Source organism: Aphidius gifuensis, linkage group LG4 (assembly GCF_014905175.1).
Source record: "Aphidius gifuensis isolate YNYX2018 linkage group LG4, ASM1490517v1, whole genome shotgun sequence".
Taxonomy (NCBI): Eukaryota; Metazoa; Arthropoda; class Insecta; order Hymenoptera; family Braconidae; genus Aphidius; species Aphidius gifuensis.
The window spans coordinates 24,679,578-24,695,442 of NC_057791.1; the positions used below are offsets into that span (position 1 = coordinate 24,679,578).

The 15,865-nt window shown below is 25.3% G+C and overlaps 3 protein-coding genes across 5 annotated transcripts in view; all 3 read left to right on the top strand.

Annotated features, from left to right (window-relative positions):
- The first annotated feature begins 5,538 nt into the window (after positions 1 to 5,538).
- Positions 5,539 to 11,512, top strand: LOC122855904. Of its 2 annotated transcripts, XM_044157592.1 has the most exons (5): positions 5,539 to 5,822; positions 5,885 to 6,214; positions 6,422 to 7,045; positions 10,232 to 10,713; positions 10,802 to 11,456. In XM_044157592.1, exons 2-5 carry the CDS (start codon positions 5,908 to 5,910, stop codon positions 11,429 to 11,431), a joined length of 2,043 nt encoding a protein of 680 aa, XP_044013527.1. In that variant the 5' UTR covers positions 5,539 to 5,822; positions 5,885 to 5,907; the 3' UTR covers positions 11,432 to 11,456. The 2 variants fall into 2 exon arrangements, with proteins under 2 accessions (XP_044013527.1, XP_044013526.1); XM_044157591.1 differs by having other exon boundaries at positions 5,885 to 7,045; positions 10,802 to 11,512.
- LOC122855920 lies at positions 9,151 to 15,330 on the top strand. 2 transcript variants are annotated; one of them, XM_044157610.1, is made up of 4 exons: positions 9,151 to 9,400; positions 12,708 to 13,232; positions 13,313 to 13,794; positions 13,889 to 14,550. In XM_044157610.1, the coding sequence occupies exons 2-4, from the start codon at positions 12,752 to 12,754 to the stop codon at positions 14,516 to 14,518; spliced, it is 1,593 nt and encodes a 530-aa protein (XP_044013545.1). In that variant the 5' UTR covers positions 9,151 to 9,400; positions 12,708 to 12,751; the 3' UTR covers positions 14,519 to 14,550. The 2 variants fall into 2 exon arrangements, with proteins under 2 accessions (XP_044013545.1, XP_044013544.1); XM_044157609.1 differs by lacking the exon at positions 9,151 to 9,400 and adding an exon at positions 12,269 to 12,645 and having other exon boundaries at positions 13,889 to 15,330.
- The window catches only part of LOC122854095 (serine/threonine-protein phosphatase 2A regulatory subunit B'' subunit beta-like), a 4,802-nt gene continuing 3,665 nt past the window's right edge, over positions 14,729 to 15,865 (top strand). The window contains 1 exon segment of the mRNA XM_044154507.1: positions 14,729 to 14,753. Within this exon segment, the coding sequence (XP_044010442.1) occupies positions 14,729 to 14,753 (25 nt within the window).

Genomic DNA, 15,865 nt, shown 5'->3' on the forward strand with positions numbered 1-15,865 from the left:
AGCACCAATTGACGATGTTGTTAATGATGATAAGACTAAACGTTTGAGAAGTCGTATACTACTTGAACCATTAATAATATTTACGTCTTGGTCACAATTTAAAAAAGATCTTGCTAAACGGGAAAAACTACTAAAAAAACAAAAAAAAGAAAATGAAAAAAATATTAAAATTGCAGCACAGATGATAATGAAGCGTGTTAATGACGATTGCCTGGCTGAAATATTCATGTATGTGCCAGTATGTGAGAGACCAAAAATTGCATGGGTATGATTATTATAACATATATTTATTATTTCATTATAAAAAATATTTATTTATTTATTTATTAAATTTTTAGTATGCAAAAATGGAAAAGAGCCTGGATTATTCTTGGTTTAATGTCAAAAACTTGAATTTACTTTTTGGCGATATTATAAGTATATATTTTTTAAAAAATATAGTACGGTTGATGTGAAATTAAATTTTTTAAAATCACTGCTTGATAAATGCGGTCGTTATTTGACAATATTAGACTTGACAGCTTATGCTCGTTGTAACATAGTGCCAATTATCAATGATTATTGTCCAAACCTCGAGAAACTTGATTGAGATTCATTTTGATTGACGATACAATGTTATCCAATGCATTTACACGTCTATCTAAACTAAAATCTTTGACAATTGTATTTCAAATGATGAAAATAAATAATACCTGAGACTTTAATAAATTCATTAAAAATGTTGCTGGTACATTGACTGAACTGTATTTGTTAAATTTTGTCAGTCACTTGAATGAATGCTGTGACTATCCAAAAATCTTCGTTTGTAAGTTGTAACTTTCTATCTATTATAAAAAAAAACAAAAGTATTTTTTTTTTTTTTATACTTATATAATTATTGTTTTCAGGTGCTTTTCGACTAAAAGCCCTGAAAAATTTGAAGTTGCTGTATACGAGGTTTCAAAAATTCATTCAAGTATTTAAAAAATAATGAAATGTCATTTTATTTTAACCATAATGAATATCTTAAAAAACCTCGTAATCTGGGAGATTCGTTTATAAATATCAGGCAATTGGATTTAACAAATTACTTAATTAACGATAATACTTTGTATACTATTGCCAATATCATCAAACGATTAGAAATTTTAACTATACCTTGTGAACAGATAACCGATGACGGTGTAGTAGCACTTTCAATGATGGATGATTTAATGGTTCTTTATTTAAACGGTCATAATAACGCCATTGATTCTTCAATACAATTGCTCAGAAATATAGTAAAATTATCTTTACCACGAAGCAATAAAATTACAGATGTTTCAGTGACGAAATTTCTTGAAAATTCACATAATATTAAATACCTTCATCTTCACTACACAAGTTTGACTGCTAATTTTGTCAAAAAAGCAGCAGAAATATTAAATCAACGAAAACGATATTTGGTGATCACTATTCATTCATTAATACCTAATGTAAAACAATATGAATCATCGTATTTTAAAATACATATTGTTGAAAATGAAAAAAAATAAAAAAAATAGTATATTTTGATACAAATGCCCACGTTCATAGTGTGCAATTCTTATCAATCAAAATATAAAAAATCTGTTTTCAAACATAATATATAAGTACATTATCATCATCATCATCATCATCAACATGTGTGACCTTGACATCATCGTCATCTGATGAATCATCAGATGAACTGTCACTATAAATAATTGTTTTTTACTCCGAGCATAATCAGTATAACAAGATCTGTTGTTCATTTTTAATTAAATATTTTTTATCAATAGCATTCAATTCATCAGACTGATTGATAATTAAAACAATTATTTTTTTTATAATTTTAATATTTAACAGTTATTTTATAAAATAAAAAAAAAAAACAAAAAAATTTAGGTACATTAAAATTTTTTGTCATTCTTAACAATAATTAATAATGATTACCAACAATAATTTTATAGGTATTTTATAATTATTGTACACATACACGGTGGCACACTACCCCGTATTTATTATTTATATATTTTTCAATATGATTATTTTTGACATTTGTGTACTAACCTAAAAATATTGAAATTGTTGTTTTTGTATAGGTAAACATACTTATTTGTTTTCGGTGATAACATTTTATTGTAAATAAATTGTTTATGTTTTTCAGTTATTAACAACTGGTTGACACAACAAAATTCTGAATTCAGAATGACATGAATTATTTATATGTATGTACTAATAGTAAAATTATTTTTTAGATAATAGAAAAAAATATTTTTAAATAATAATAATAGTTTGAATTGATTATTTAAATAACGTGATTTTCTATAACTTTATTATTAAAAACAATTATTATTTTATAATTTCAATTTTTAACAATTATTTTATACAATAAAACAAAAAAATTTACATTAAAATTTTTTTTTATCATTAATAATGACTACCAACAATAATGTTATAATTAAAAATAAAAAATTTTTTTTTATAAAATAGATACTTAACAAATTTATTATTGTTAATTATTTTTAAACAATAGTAATTTGTTTAACTAATTATTTAAAATAATAAATTTTTATAATTATCATCAGCATAATCACAATTAATTAATTTGAATACATTTAGAGAGATATTTTTCTGATTGACTATTTGTTTTTTTGGAAAAAATCATGGCTAGTACTATATAGTCTTTTTGGATTTACCAGGATTTACAGTGGGGGTATAATTATATTTCAGTCATGTTTTGTGTATATTAAAAAATGATTGTTTATAAGAAAAGTGATATTGATATATCAATTAAAAGTTCAAGTGATCAAAAACAACTTAAAGTATTAAAAAAAATTCTTGTTCATTTTGTAAATACAACAACAGTCATTTATTAATCAATTACAAATTGCTAATAAACATAACCATCAAACAGGTATTAAATTTGACATCATAAATTATTTATATATATGTACTAATAGTAAAATTATTTTTTAAATAATAGAATATTCCTATATAAAGTTAGGCATCGTCAAAGTAAAATGGGACGTCCTCGTTCGGTAATTGCTCAAGGTTCAGCACCAGCACCACTTCGTAGATCACTCAGGCTATCGAGCAAAACACGTTTAAGAGATGATATTGCTGAAAGCATAAAGCTAAATACACAAAATAAAATGAATATTAAAAATACAACACGATTAGAATCAAGTCCACTACGACCTCGTTCAGTGATTGCTCAAGGTTCAACACCAGCACCAATTAACGATGTTGATAATGATGATGAGATTAAACCTTTAAAAAATCGTACATCACGTGAACTATTAACAGAACAAATGAAATATGATATTGCAAAACAAGTAGAGCTAGAGTTACAAAATGAAAAAAATATTAAAAATGATAAAATAAAAAAATATTTAAATAATATAAAAAATCCTAAGAGCATCATGGAGACATTGAATGAAAAGAGTGAGAAGGTTTGTCTAAAAATAAAATTATTGCAGTCAAAACATGCTCGTACATTAAATATTTCACTATTGTTACTATAATTATCAAAATATTATTTATTTTTTTCAGATAAACCATGAGCAGAATGATCATTATTATGCCGAAAATACAATAATTGACTATGTTAATGATGATTGCCTGGCTGAAATATTCCTGTATGTGCCAGCACGTGAGAGACTAAAAATTGCACAGGGTATGATTATTATAACATATATTTATTATTCATATAAAAAATATTTATTTATTTATTATATTAACGTATTTTTTAGTATGCAAAAATGGAAAAGAGCCTTGATTATTCTTGGTTTAATGTCAAAAACTTGAATTAACTTTTGGCGATATCATAAGTATATATTTTCTTTTAAAAATATATCCTACGGTTGATGAAAAATTAAATTTTTTAAAGTCACTGCTTGATAAATGTGGTCGTTATTTAAAAATATTAGACTTGACAGATTATGATCATTGTAACATAGTGCCAATTATCAATGATTATTGTCCAAACCTCGAGAAACTTCGATTGAGATTCATCTCGATTGCCGATACAATGTTATCCAATGCATTTACACGTCTATCTAAACTAAAATCTTTGACAATTATATTTGAAGGTATGAGAGATAAAATAATACCTGAGACTTTAATAAATTCATTGAAAAACGTTGCTGGTACATTGACTGAACTGAATTTGTTAAATTTTGTCAATCACTTGGATGAAAGCTGTCGTTATCCAAAAATCTTCGTTATGTAAGTTGTAACTTATCTATTACAAAAAAAAAAACAAAAGTATTTTTTTATTTTTAACATATCCTATTGTTTTTCAGGTAATTCGTGAACTAAAAGCCCTGAAACGTTTTGAAGTTGCTGGTATACGAGATTCACAAAATTTATTTGAGTATTTCAATAATAAGGAAATGTCATTTTATTTAAGCCATAATGAATATCTTGAAAAACCTTCTTATCTGGGACATTCGTTTATAAAAATTAAGAGATTAGATTTAACAAGTTACTTTATTAAAGATGATACTTTGTATACTATTGCCAATACCATCGAAAAATTAAAAATGTTAACTATAAATTGTGCTCAGATAACCGATGACGGTGTAGTAGCACTTTCAAAGATGAATAATTTACAAATTCTTTATTTAAACGGTCATAATAACGTCATTGATTCTTCAATCAAATTGCTCAAAAATATAGTAGAATTATCTTTGCCACGAAGCAATAAAATTACTGATATTTCGGTCACGAAACTTGTTGAAAATTCACCAAAAATTGAGAAACTTTTACTTCACTACACAATAAGTGTGACTGCTAATTTTGTCAAAAAAGCAGCAGAAATATCAAGTCAACGAAAAAAATGTGTCAATATCAGCATTCATTCATTAATACCTGATGTAAAACAATATGAAACACCGTATTTTAAAATAGATATATTATTGAAAATAAAAAAAAAATAAAAAAAATATAGTATATTTTGATACAAATGCTTAATTAGATAGTGTATAATTCTTATGAATTAAAATATAAAAAATCTGTTTTCAAATACAATATATATAAGTACATTATCATCATCATTATCATTATTATTTTTCGTATTATTTTTATTTTCTTTTTTAGAATCAACAAGTTCAATTGATCCTTTTATGTCTTTGAAGACGTTTTAATCCATATTTAGATGGATATAGGTAGGTATATATATATTAACTGAATGTACAAATCCACCAGCTTAAAGAAATGAATTTGATAATACCATTGAATCAACTGCTCTAATTTGGCCCCAATCCTTATTAATAATTTCAAATAATATGACGGGCACATATTTTACACACATGCAAACATGATGGCGACCCATGGAATGCGCAGTAGATTTTTATTTTCGTCAGAGAGAGAGGTATGACATACACAGACATATACATGTATATTTCTACCATGTTGTACCATGTGTACTAACCTAAAAATATTGAAATTGTTGTTATTGCATAGGTAAACATACTTTTTTTTTTTTGGGTGATAACATTTTACTAAGTACATTTTAATAAGTAAATAAATTGTTTATGTTTCTCCGTTATTTACAATTGGTTGACACAACAAACTGCTGAATTCTGAATGACATAAAACTTAACCCACGAATGTTGAGATAAATATAAATTCTCTCTTAAACTTTGTTATTAATTTTGTGTGTATATTAAAAAATGATTGCTCATTAGAAAAGTGATGTTGATATACCAATTATAAAAGTTCAAGTGATCAAAAACAACTTAAAGTATTAAAAAAAATTCTTGTTTATTTTAAAAATACAACAACAGACAACAGATTATTCATCAATTACAAATTGCTAATAAACAACTATCAAACAGGTATTAAATTTGACAGCATAAATTATTTAGATATATGTCCTAATAGTAAAATTATTTTTTAGATAATAAATTATATAGGTATGAAATGGAGCATCATCGTAAAATTTTACGTCATTCTTTTTTTGTGGAAAAAGCAACACTATTAGAATCAAGTCCACTACGTCCTCGTTCAGTAATTGCTCAAGGTTTTACACCAGCACCAAATGACCGTGTTTTTAATGATGATAAGACTAAACGTTTAAGAAATCGTAGATCACTTGGACTGTCAAACATAACACGTAAAGATGGTATTGCTAAATGCATGAAGCTAAATACACAAATTAAAAAAAATATTAAAAATGCAATACTATTAGACTCAAGTCCACTACGTCCTCGTTCAGTAATTGCTCAAGGTTTTACACCAGCACCAAATGACCGTGTTTTTAATGATGATAAGACTAAACGTTTAAGAAATCGTAGATCACTTGGACTGTCAAACATAACACGTAAAGATGGTATTGCTAAATGCATGAAGCTAAATACACAAATTAAAAAAAATATTAAAAATGCAATACTATTAGACTCAAGTCCACTACGTCCTCGTTCAGTAATTGCTCAAGGTTCAATACCAGCACCAATTGACGATTTTGTCAATGATGAGTTGATTAAACGTTCAAGAAGTCGTGCATCACTTAAAGTATTTAACAAAACACGTACGATTATGACTATGCCACAAACAAGAGATGATATTGTTGAACCCATAAAACTAAGTACACAAAATGAAATGAATATTAAAAATCCAACACTATTAGAATCGAGTCCACTACGTCCTTTAAGAAGTCGTACAACACTCATACGATTAAAACAAAGACGTCTGACTATGCAACAAATAACAGATGAAAATGCTGAAAGCATGAAGCCTAGTACACGAAATGAAATAAATATTAAAAATACAACACTATTAGAATCAAGTCCACTACGTTCTCGTTTAGCAATTGCTCAACGTTCAACACCAGCACCAACTTACGATGTTGTTATTACTAAACGTTCAAAAAGCAGTAGACCACTTAAATTATTAAAAAAACAATTAAAAGATGATCATGCTGAACTCAGAAAGCTAATAAATGAACAAATTGAAAAAAATATTTCATTAACACAAATGATAATGGAGCGTGTTAATGATGATTGCCTGGCTGAAATATTCATGTATGTGCCAGCATGTGAGAGACTAAAAATTGCACTGGGTATGATAATTTGAAGCATATTTATTATTCGATAAAAAAAATAACTATTAATTTGTTAACTTAATTTTTCAGTATGCAAAAAATGGAAACGAGCCCTTGATTATTCTTGGTCTAATGTCAAAAAACTAGAACTAACTTATTGGCAATATCATGGATTGCCATATTGTTTAATGAGATATCAAACGGTTAGTGAAAAATTAAATTTTTTAAATTCACTGCTTGATAAATGTGGTCGTTATTTGAAAACATTAGACTTGACAGCTTATGCTCGTTGTAACATAGTGCCAATTATTAATGATTTCTGTCCAAATCTCGAGAAACTTCGATTGAGATTCACCTCTATTGACGATACAATGTTGTCCAATGCATTTACACGTCTATCTAAACTAAAATCCTTGACAATTATATTTGAAAATTTGCGAAATAAAATAATACCTGTGACTTTAATAAATTCATTGAGAAACGTTGCTGGTACATTGACTGAACTGAATTTGTTAAATTTTGTCAATCACTTGTATGATAGTTGTGATTATCCAAAAGAATTTGACTGTGTAAGTTGTAACTTTTAATCTATTATATAAAAATTCAAAAGTATTTTTTTTATTTATTTATATTTGTTTTTTCAGGTGATTCGTGAACTGAAAGTCATGAAAAATTTTGAAGTTGCTGGTATACGAGTTTCTAAAAAGGTATTTGAGTATTTAAAAAATAATAAAATGTCATTTTATTTCAACCATAATGAATATCTTAAAAAACCTCGTTATCTGGGACATCCGTTTATAAATATCAGGTCATTAAATTTATCAAGTTGCTTCATTAAAGATGATACTTTGTATACTATTGCCAATATCATCAAACGATTAGAAATTTTAACTATACCTTGTGAACAGATAACCGATGACGGTGTAGTATCACTTTCAAAGATGAATAATTTACAAATTATTTATTTAAACGGTCATAATAACGTTATTGATTCTTCAATAAAATTTCTCAAAAATATAGTAAAATTATCTTTGCCACACAGCAATAATATCACTGATGTTTCAGTCACGAAACTTCTTGAAAATTCACCAAAAATTGAGCAACTTTTTCTTGACTTGGCAACAAGTTTGACTGTTAATTTTGTCAAAAAAGCAGCAGAAATATCAAGTCAACGAAAGCAACTTTTGAATATTACCATTCATTCATTAATACCTGATGTAAAACAATATGAATCACTGTATTTTAAAATACATATTATTAATAATAAAAAAAAGTAAAAAAAATAGTAAGTATATATTTTTATACAAATGCCCAATTAGATAGTATCCAATTTTTATCAATTAAAATATAAAAAATCTGTTTTCAAACATAATATATAAGTAAATTATCATTATCATCATCATCATTTTTATTTCCTTATATAGAATTAACATGTTTAATTGATTTTTTTATTTTTTTTTCTTGAAGACGTTTTAATCTATATTCAGGTGGATATATATATTAACTGAATGTACAAATCCACCAGTTGATTAATAATTTATATTTATATTTTTTTTTTTAGATTTATTCAACAAACGAACTAGATAAAAAATTAATTGAATTGCAAAATTTAAAATTAAACAAAAAATTAGATAACTAATAATCAATGATTAATTAGAATGAAAAATTTACAAATTTTAATTGATAATTTGAGCAATTTATAATAAAAAAAAAAGAAAATATTTTTAAATAATAATAATAGTTTGAATTGATTATTAAAATAACGTAATTTTCTATAACTTTATCATTAAAAACAATTATTACTTTATAATTTCAATTTTTAACAATTATTTTATAAAATAAAACAAAAAAATTTACATTTAAATTTTTTTTTATTATTAATAATGATTACCAAAAATAATTTTATAATTAAAAATAATTTTTTTTAATAAAATAGATATTTAACAAATTCATTATTGTTAATTATTTTTAAACAATAGTAATTTGTTTAATTAATTATTTAAAATAATAAATTTTTATAATTATCATCAGCATAATTAAATCACAATTAATTAATTTGAACACATTTAGAGAGATTTTTTTCAGATTGACTATTTTTTTTTTTTTGAAAAAATCATGGCTTTTTGGATTCACCAGGATTTACAGTGGGGGTATAAACAAGTTATATGTTGTTATATGTTATTATATTTCAGTCATGTTTTGTGTATGTTAAAAAATAATTGTTTATTAGGAAAGTGATATTGATATACCAATTAAATATTCAAGTGATCAAAAACAATTTAAAGTATAAAAAAAAATTCTTGTTCATTTTGAAAATACAACAGACAATTATTCATCAATTACCAATTGCTAATAAACATAACCATCAAACAGGTATTAAATTCGACAACATAAATTATTTAAGTGTATGTACTAATAGTAAAATTATTTTTTAGATAATAGAAAATTCCTATATAAAGTTAGGCATCGTCAAAGTAAAATGGGACGTCCTCGTTCGGTAATTGCTCAAGGTTCAGCACCAGCACCAATTCGTAGATCACTCAGGCTATCAAGCAAAACACGTAGAGATGGTATTGCTAAATGCATGAAGCTAAATACACAAAATAAAGAAAATATTGAAAATGCAATACTATTAGAATCAAGTTCACTAAGTGCTCCTTCAGTAATTGCTCAAGGCTCAACACAAGCACCAATTGACGATGTTGTTAATGATGATGAGATTGAACGTTTAAAAAATTGTACACCACGTAAACCATTAACAGAACAAAGGATATATGAGATTGCTAAACAAGTAGAGCTAAAGTTACAAAATGAAAAAAATATTAAAAATGATGAAATAAAAAAATATTTAAATAATATAAAAAAACCTAAGAGCATCATGGAGACATTGAATGAAAAAAGTGAGATGGTTTGTCTAAAAATAAAATTATTGCAGTCAAAACATGCTCGTACATTAAATATTTCACTATTGTTACTATAAATATCAAAATATTATTTATTTTTTTTAGATAAACCATGAGCAGAATGATCATTATTATGCCGAAAATACAATAATTGACTATGTTAACGATGATTGCCTGGCTGAAATATTCATGTATGTGCCAGCATGTGAGAGACTAAAAATTGCACTGGGTATGATAATTTAAAGGATATTTATTATTCGATAAAAAAAATGAATATTAATTTTTTTACTTTATTTTTTAGTATGCAAAAAATGGAAAAGAGCCCTTGATTATTCTTGGTTTAATGTCACAAAACTTGAATTAACTTATTGGCGATATCATGAACTTCCAAATTGTTTAAAAAAATATCAAAGGCGTGATAAAAGATTAAATTTTTTAAAGTCACTGCTTGATAAATGTGGTCGTTATTTAACAATATTAGACTTGACAGCTTATGATCTTTGTAACATAGTGCCAATTATCAATGATTATTGTCCAAACCTCGAGAAACTTCGATTGAGATTCAGTTTCATTCTGCACGGTACACTGTTGTCCAATGCATTTACACGTCTATCTAAACTAAAATCTTTGACAATTATATTTGAAAATATGAAAAATCAAATAATACCTGAGACTTTAATAAATTCATTGATAAACGTTGCTGGTACATTGACTGAACTGTATTTGTTGCATTTTGTCAATCACTTGGATGAAAGCTGTCGTTATCCAAAAAATCTTCGTTGTGTAAGTTGTAACTTTCTATCTATTACAAAAAAAAAAAAAAAGTATTCTTTTTATTTTTTAACATACTTATCTATAATTACTTTTTTAGGTAATTCGTCGACTAAAAGCCTTGAAACGTTTTGAAGTTGCTGGTATACGAGGTTTCAAAGATTCATTCAAGTATTTAAAAAATAATGAAATGTCATTTTATTACAACCATAATGAATATCTTAAAAAACGTCCTTATCTGGGAATTTCGTTTATAAATATCAGCTCATTAAATTTAACAAGTTGCTTTAAAGATGATACTTTGTATACTATTGCCAATACCATGGAACAATTAAAAATTTTAGCTATTAATTGTACTGAGATAACCGATGACGGTGTAGTAGCACTTTCAAAGATGAATAATTTACAAATAATTTGTTTAAACGGTCACAGTAACATCACTGATTCTTCAATAAAATTGCTCAAAAATATATTACAATTATCTTTGCCACGAAGCAATAAAATTACAGATGTTTCAGTGACGAAACTTCTTGAAAATTCACCAAAAATTGAGAAACTTTTACTTCACTTCACAATAAGTGTGACTGCTAATTTTGTAAAAAAAGCAGCAGAAATATCAAGTCAACGAAAACAACTTTTAAAGATATCCATTCATACATTAATACCTGATGTAAAACGATATGAATCACCGTATTTTAAAATATATATTCTTGAAAATGAAGAAAAATAAAAAAAATATAGTATATTTTGATACAAATGCCTAATTAGATAGTGTGTAATTCTTATCAATTAAAATATAAAAAATCTGTTTTCAAACATAATGTATATGTACATTATCATCATCATCATCATCATCATTTTTATTTTCTTCTTTAAGGCTAACATGTTTAATTGATTTTTTTATTTCTTTTTTTTTAAGACGTTTTAATCTATATATTAACTGATGTACAAATCCACCAGCTGATTGATAATTTATATTTATATTTTTTTTCTTTTAGATTTATTCAACAAACGAACTAGATAAAAAATTAATTAAATAGCAAAATTTAAAATTAAACAAAAAATTAGATAACTAATAACCAATGATTAATTAGAATAAAAAATTTCCAAATTTTAATTGATAATTTGAGCAATTTACAATAAAAAAAGAAGAAAATATTTTTAAATAATAATAATTGTTGGAATTGATTATTTAAATAACTAAATTTTTCATAACTGTGATATTAAAAAAAAATTGATTAAATAATTATTTATTGTTTTTGCATTTTTTTAAATTCTATAAATATAACAATCATGATAAATAGTTACAACAATTATTTTTAAAATTTAACAGTCATTATATAAAATAAAAAAAAAAAAAAAAAAATATTGGTGCATTCGAATTTTTTTTCATTATTAATTGTTGTTATTAATTATGATTACTTATTAATAATGATTACCAACAAATAACAATCATTTTATAATACACGTAATTGACGTAAATACACGGTGGCACCACCTGATATTTTATTTATATATTTTTCTTGACATTTGTTTACTAACAATACTAATTACTAACCTAAAAATATTGAAATCGTTTTTGTAAACATACTTTTTTATTTTTTTTTTGGTGATAACATTTTATTTTAAATAAATTGTTTATGTTTAACAATTGGTTGACACAACAAAATGCTGAATTCTGAATGACATGAAATTTAACCCACGAATGTTAATTGTTAAGATAAATATAAATTCTCTCTTAAACTTTGTTATTAATTTTGTGTGTACCTATATTAAAAAATGATGGTTTATTAGGAAAGTGATATTGATATACCAATTGAATATTCAAGTGATCAAAAACAATTTAAAGTAGGTAAAAAAAAAAAATCTTGTTCATTTTGAAAATACAACAACAGACAATTATTCATCAATTACCAATTGCTAATAAACATAACCATCAAACAGGTATTAAATTTGACAACATAAATTATTTATATATATGTACTAATAGTAAAATTATTTTTTAGATAATAGAAAATTCCTATATAAAGTTAGGCATCGTCAAAGTAAAATGGGACGTCTTCGTTCAGTAATTGATCAAGGTTCAACACCAGAACCAGCACCAATTCGTAGATCACTCAGGCTATCAAGCAAAACACGTAGAGATGGTATTGCTAAATGCATGAAGCTAAATACACAAAATAAAGCAAATATTGAAAATGCAATACTATTAGAATCAAGTCCACTACGTCCTCGTTCAGTTATTGCTCAAGGTTCAACACCAGCACCAATTGACCATGTTGTTAATAATGATAAGACTAAACGTTTAAGAAGTCGTGAAGAAGTTAGAATATTAGAGGAAATACGTTTTAATGCGTCACAATGTAAAAAAGATCTTACTGAACGCATAAAGCTACTAAATAAACAAAAAATACAACATGAAAAAAATATTAATATTGCAACACAGATGATAATGAAGCGTGTTAATGATGATTGTCTGGCTGAAATATTCATGTATGTGCCAGCATGTGAGAGACTAAAAATTGCACTGGGTATGATAATTGGATGCATATTTATTAATTTATTATTCGATGAAAAAAATAACTATTAATTTATTTACTTAATTTTTCAGTATGCAAAAAATGGAAAAGAGCCCTTGATTATTCTTGGTTTAATGTCAAAAAACTTGAATTAACTTACTGGCGATATCATGAATTTCCATGTTGTTTAAAAAAATATCAAACGGTTGATGGAAAATTAAATTTTTTAAAGTCACTGCTTGATAAATGTGGTCGTTATTTAAAAACATTAGACTTGACAGCTTATGATCGTTGTAACATTGTGCCAATTATCAATGATTATTGTCCAAACCTCGAGAAACTTCGATTGAGATTCATTGATATTGACGATTCAATGTTATCCAATGCATTTACAAGTCTATCTAAACTAAAATCTTTGACAATTATATTTCAAGGTATGTGGTATAAAAATGATATACCTGTGACTTTAATAAATTCATTGAAAAACGTTGCTGGTACATTGACTGAACTGTATTTGTTGCATTTTGTCAATCACTTGGATGGAAGCTGTGGTTATCCAAAAAATCTTCGTTATGTAAGTTGTAACTTTCTATCTATTACAAAAAAAAAAAAAAAACAAAAGTATTCTTTTTATTTTTTAACATACTTATCTATAATTGGTTTTTCAGGTGATTTCTCGACTAAAAGCCCTGAAACGTTTTGAAGTTGCTGGTATACGAGGTTTAAAAAATTCATTCAAGTATTTAAAAAATAATGAAATGTCATTTTATTTCAACCATAATGAATATCTTAAAAAACCTCCTTATCTGGGACTATCGTTTATGAATATCTGGTCATTAAATTTATCAAGTTGCTTCATTAAAGATGATACTTTGTATACTATTGCCAATACCATCAAACTATTAAAAACGTTAACTATTAATTGTACTCAGATAACCGATGACGGTGTAGTAGCACTTTCAATGATGAATTATTTACAAACTCTTTATTTAAACGGTCATAATAACGTCATTGATTCTTCAATAAAATTGCTCAAAAATATAGTAGTATTATCTTTGCCACACAGCAATAAAATCACTGATGTTTCAGTCACGAAACTTCTTGAAAATTTACCAAAAATTGAGCAACTTATTCTTCACTTAGCAACAAGTTTGACTGCTAATTTTGTCAAAAAAGCAGCAGAAATATCAAGCAAACGAAAACAACATTTGGTGATCGCCATTCATTCATTAATACCTGATGTAAAACAATATGAATCACCGTATTTGAAAATATATATTATTAAAAATGAAGAATAATAAAAAAAATAGTATATTTTGATACACATGCCCACGTTGATAATGTCCAATTCTTATCAATTAAAATATAAAAAAATCTGTTTTCAAACATAATACATCATCATCATCATCATTATTTTTCGTATTTTTTTTTATTCTCTTTTTTAGAATCAACAAGTTCAATTGATCCTTTTATTTCTTCTTCTTGAAGACGTTTTAATCCATATTCAGATGGATATTTATATATTAACTGAATGTACAAATCCACCAGCTTGAAGAAACGAATTGAATAATACCATTAAATCAACTGCTTTAATTTGTTCCCAATCCATATTACAAGCAGCTAATTTTGATATTATTGTTTCAGTTGTTTCAGCTTCTTTATCCAATTTACATCCTATTTGTGTTTAATCTCTTCATCATCAACATGTGTGACCTTGACGTCATCGTCATCTGATAAATCATCAGATGAACTGTCACTATAAATAATTGTTTTTCACCTCGAGCATAATCAGAAGCAAGATCTGTTGTTCATTTTCAATTAAATCTTTTTTATCAATAGCATTTAATTCATCAGACTCATTTTCATCTTCATCTTTATCATCTGTATCTTCATCATCATCATTAGATTCATTAGATTCATTTTTAGAGTAATGATTAAATTAGAGTAATGATAAAATTTTTTTAATTCCCTCTAATAAAATTGGATTATTAACTGCTCCTCGTTCATCAATTGTTGAAATAATTTGAAATTTTTTAATTAGTAAATAATACTACTGTATATTAAAAATCCTCAGCCAATCCCAATAAAGAATTAAAAAAAAAAAAAAAAATGATTTTAATGTTGTGTATAGTTTGGCCGATGGCTGTTAGAGGCAGTCGTCGTCGTACTCCTGTGACGGTATGGCTGCAATTGAACGACTCTCTTGTTCTCTATTATTTATACCTCAATAATTAAATTATAAACAATTAAAAAATAATAAAAAAAAAACCAACAATAAATTAAACAAGTTAATAATTATTCAGTGAACAATGTTTAAATAACACATCAATTTATTTGTTCATCATTTGTAAATAAACCTGGTAAGTTTTTTATATATACTTAAATATTTATTTGTCATTGTTTATAAATTTATTTCATACCTGTCTAGATAAAACCTAAATAAATACAAAATTATAATTTATATAATAACAATAATATTTAAATAATTTAAAAATTATTTATATACAAAATTTAATTTTAATCTTATAAACAAAAATAATGAAAAATATTATTTTTATTTTTTAATATTTTTGTTGTAAATAAACGGTAAAGTTTGAATTGGTACTTGTCTATGTACATAATAATTTAATCACGTGCATGGATGA

Bases quoted from the DNA above. Each gene is read 5' to 3' on its own strand.
- LOC122855904 (XM_044157591.1), top strand. From the start codon at position 5,908: ATGGAGCATCATCGTAAAATTTTACGTCATTCTTTTTTTGTGGAAAAA. The intron at 7,046-10,231 runs GTATGATAATTT...TTTATTTTTTAG, and splicing joins GAGACTAAAAATTGCACTGG to TATGCAAAAAATGGAAAAGA. The intron at 10,714-10,801 runs GTAAGTTGTAAC...TTACTTTTTTAG, and splicing joins ATCCAAAAAATCTTCGTTGT to GTAATTCGTCGACTAAAAGC.
- LOC122855920 (XM_044157610.1), top strand. From the start codon at position 12,752: ATGGGACGTCTTCGTTCAGTAATTGATCAAGGTTCAACACCAGAACCA. The intron at 13,233-13,312 runs GTATGATAATTG...TTAATTTTTCAG, and splicing joins GAGACTAAAAATTGCACTGG to TATGCAAAAAATGGAAAAGA. The intron at 13,795-13,888 runs GTAAGTTGTAAC...TTGGTTTTTCAG, and splicing joins ATCCAAAAAATCTTCGTTAT to GTGATTTCTCGACTAAAAGC.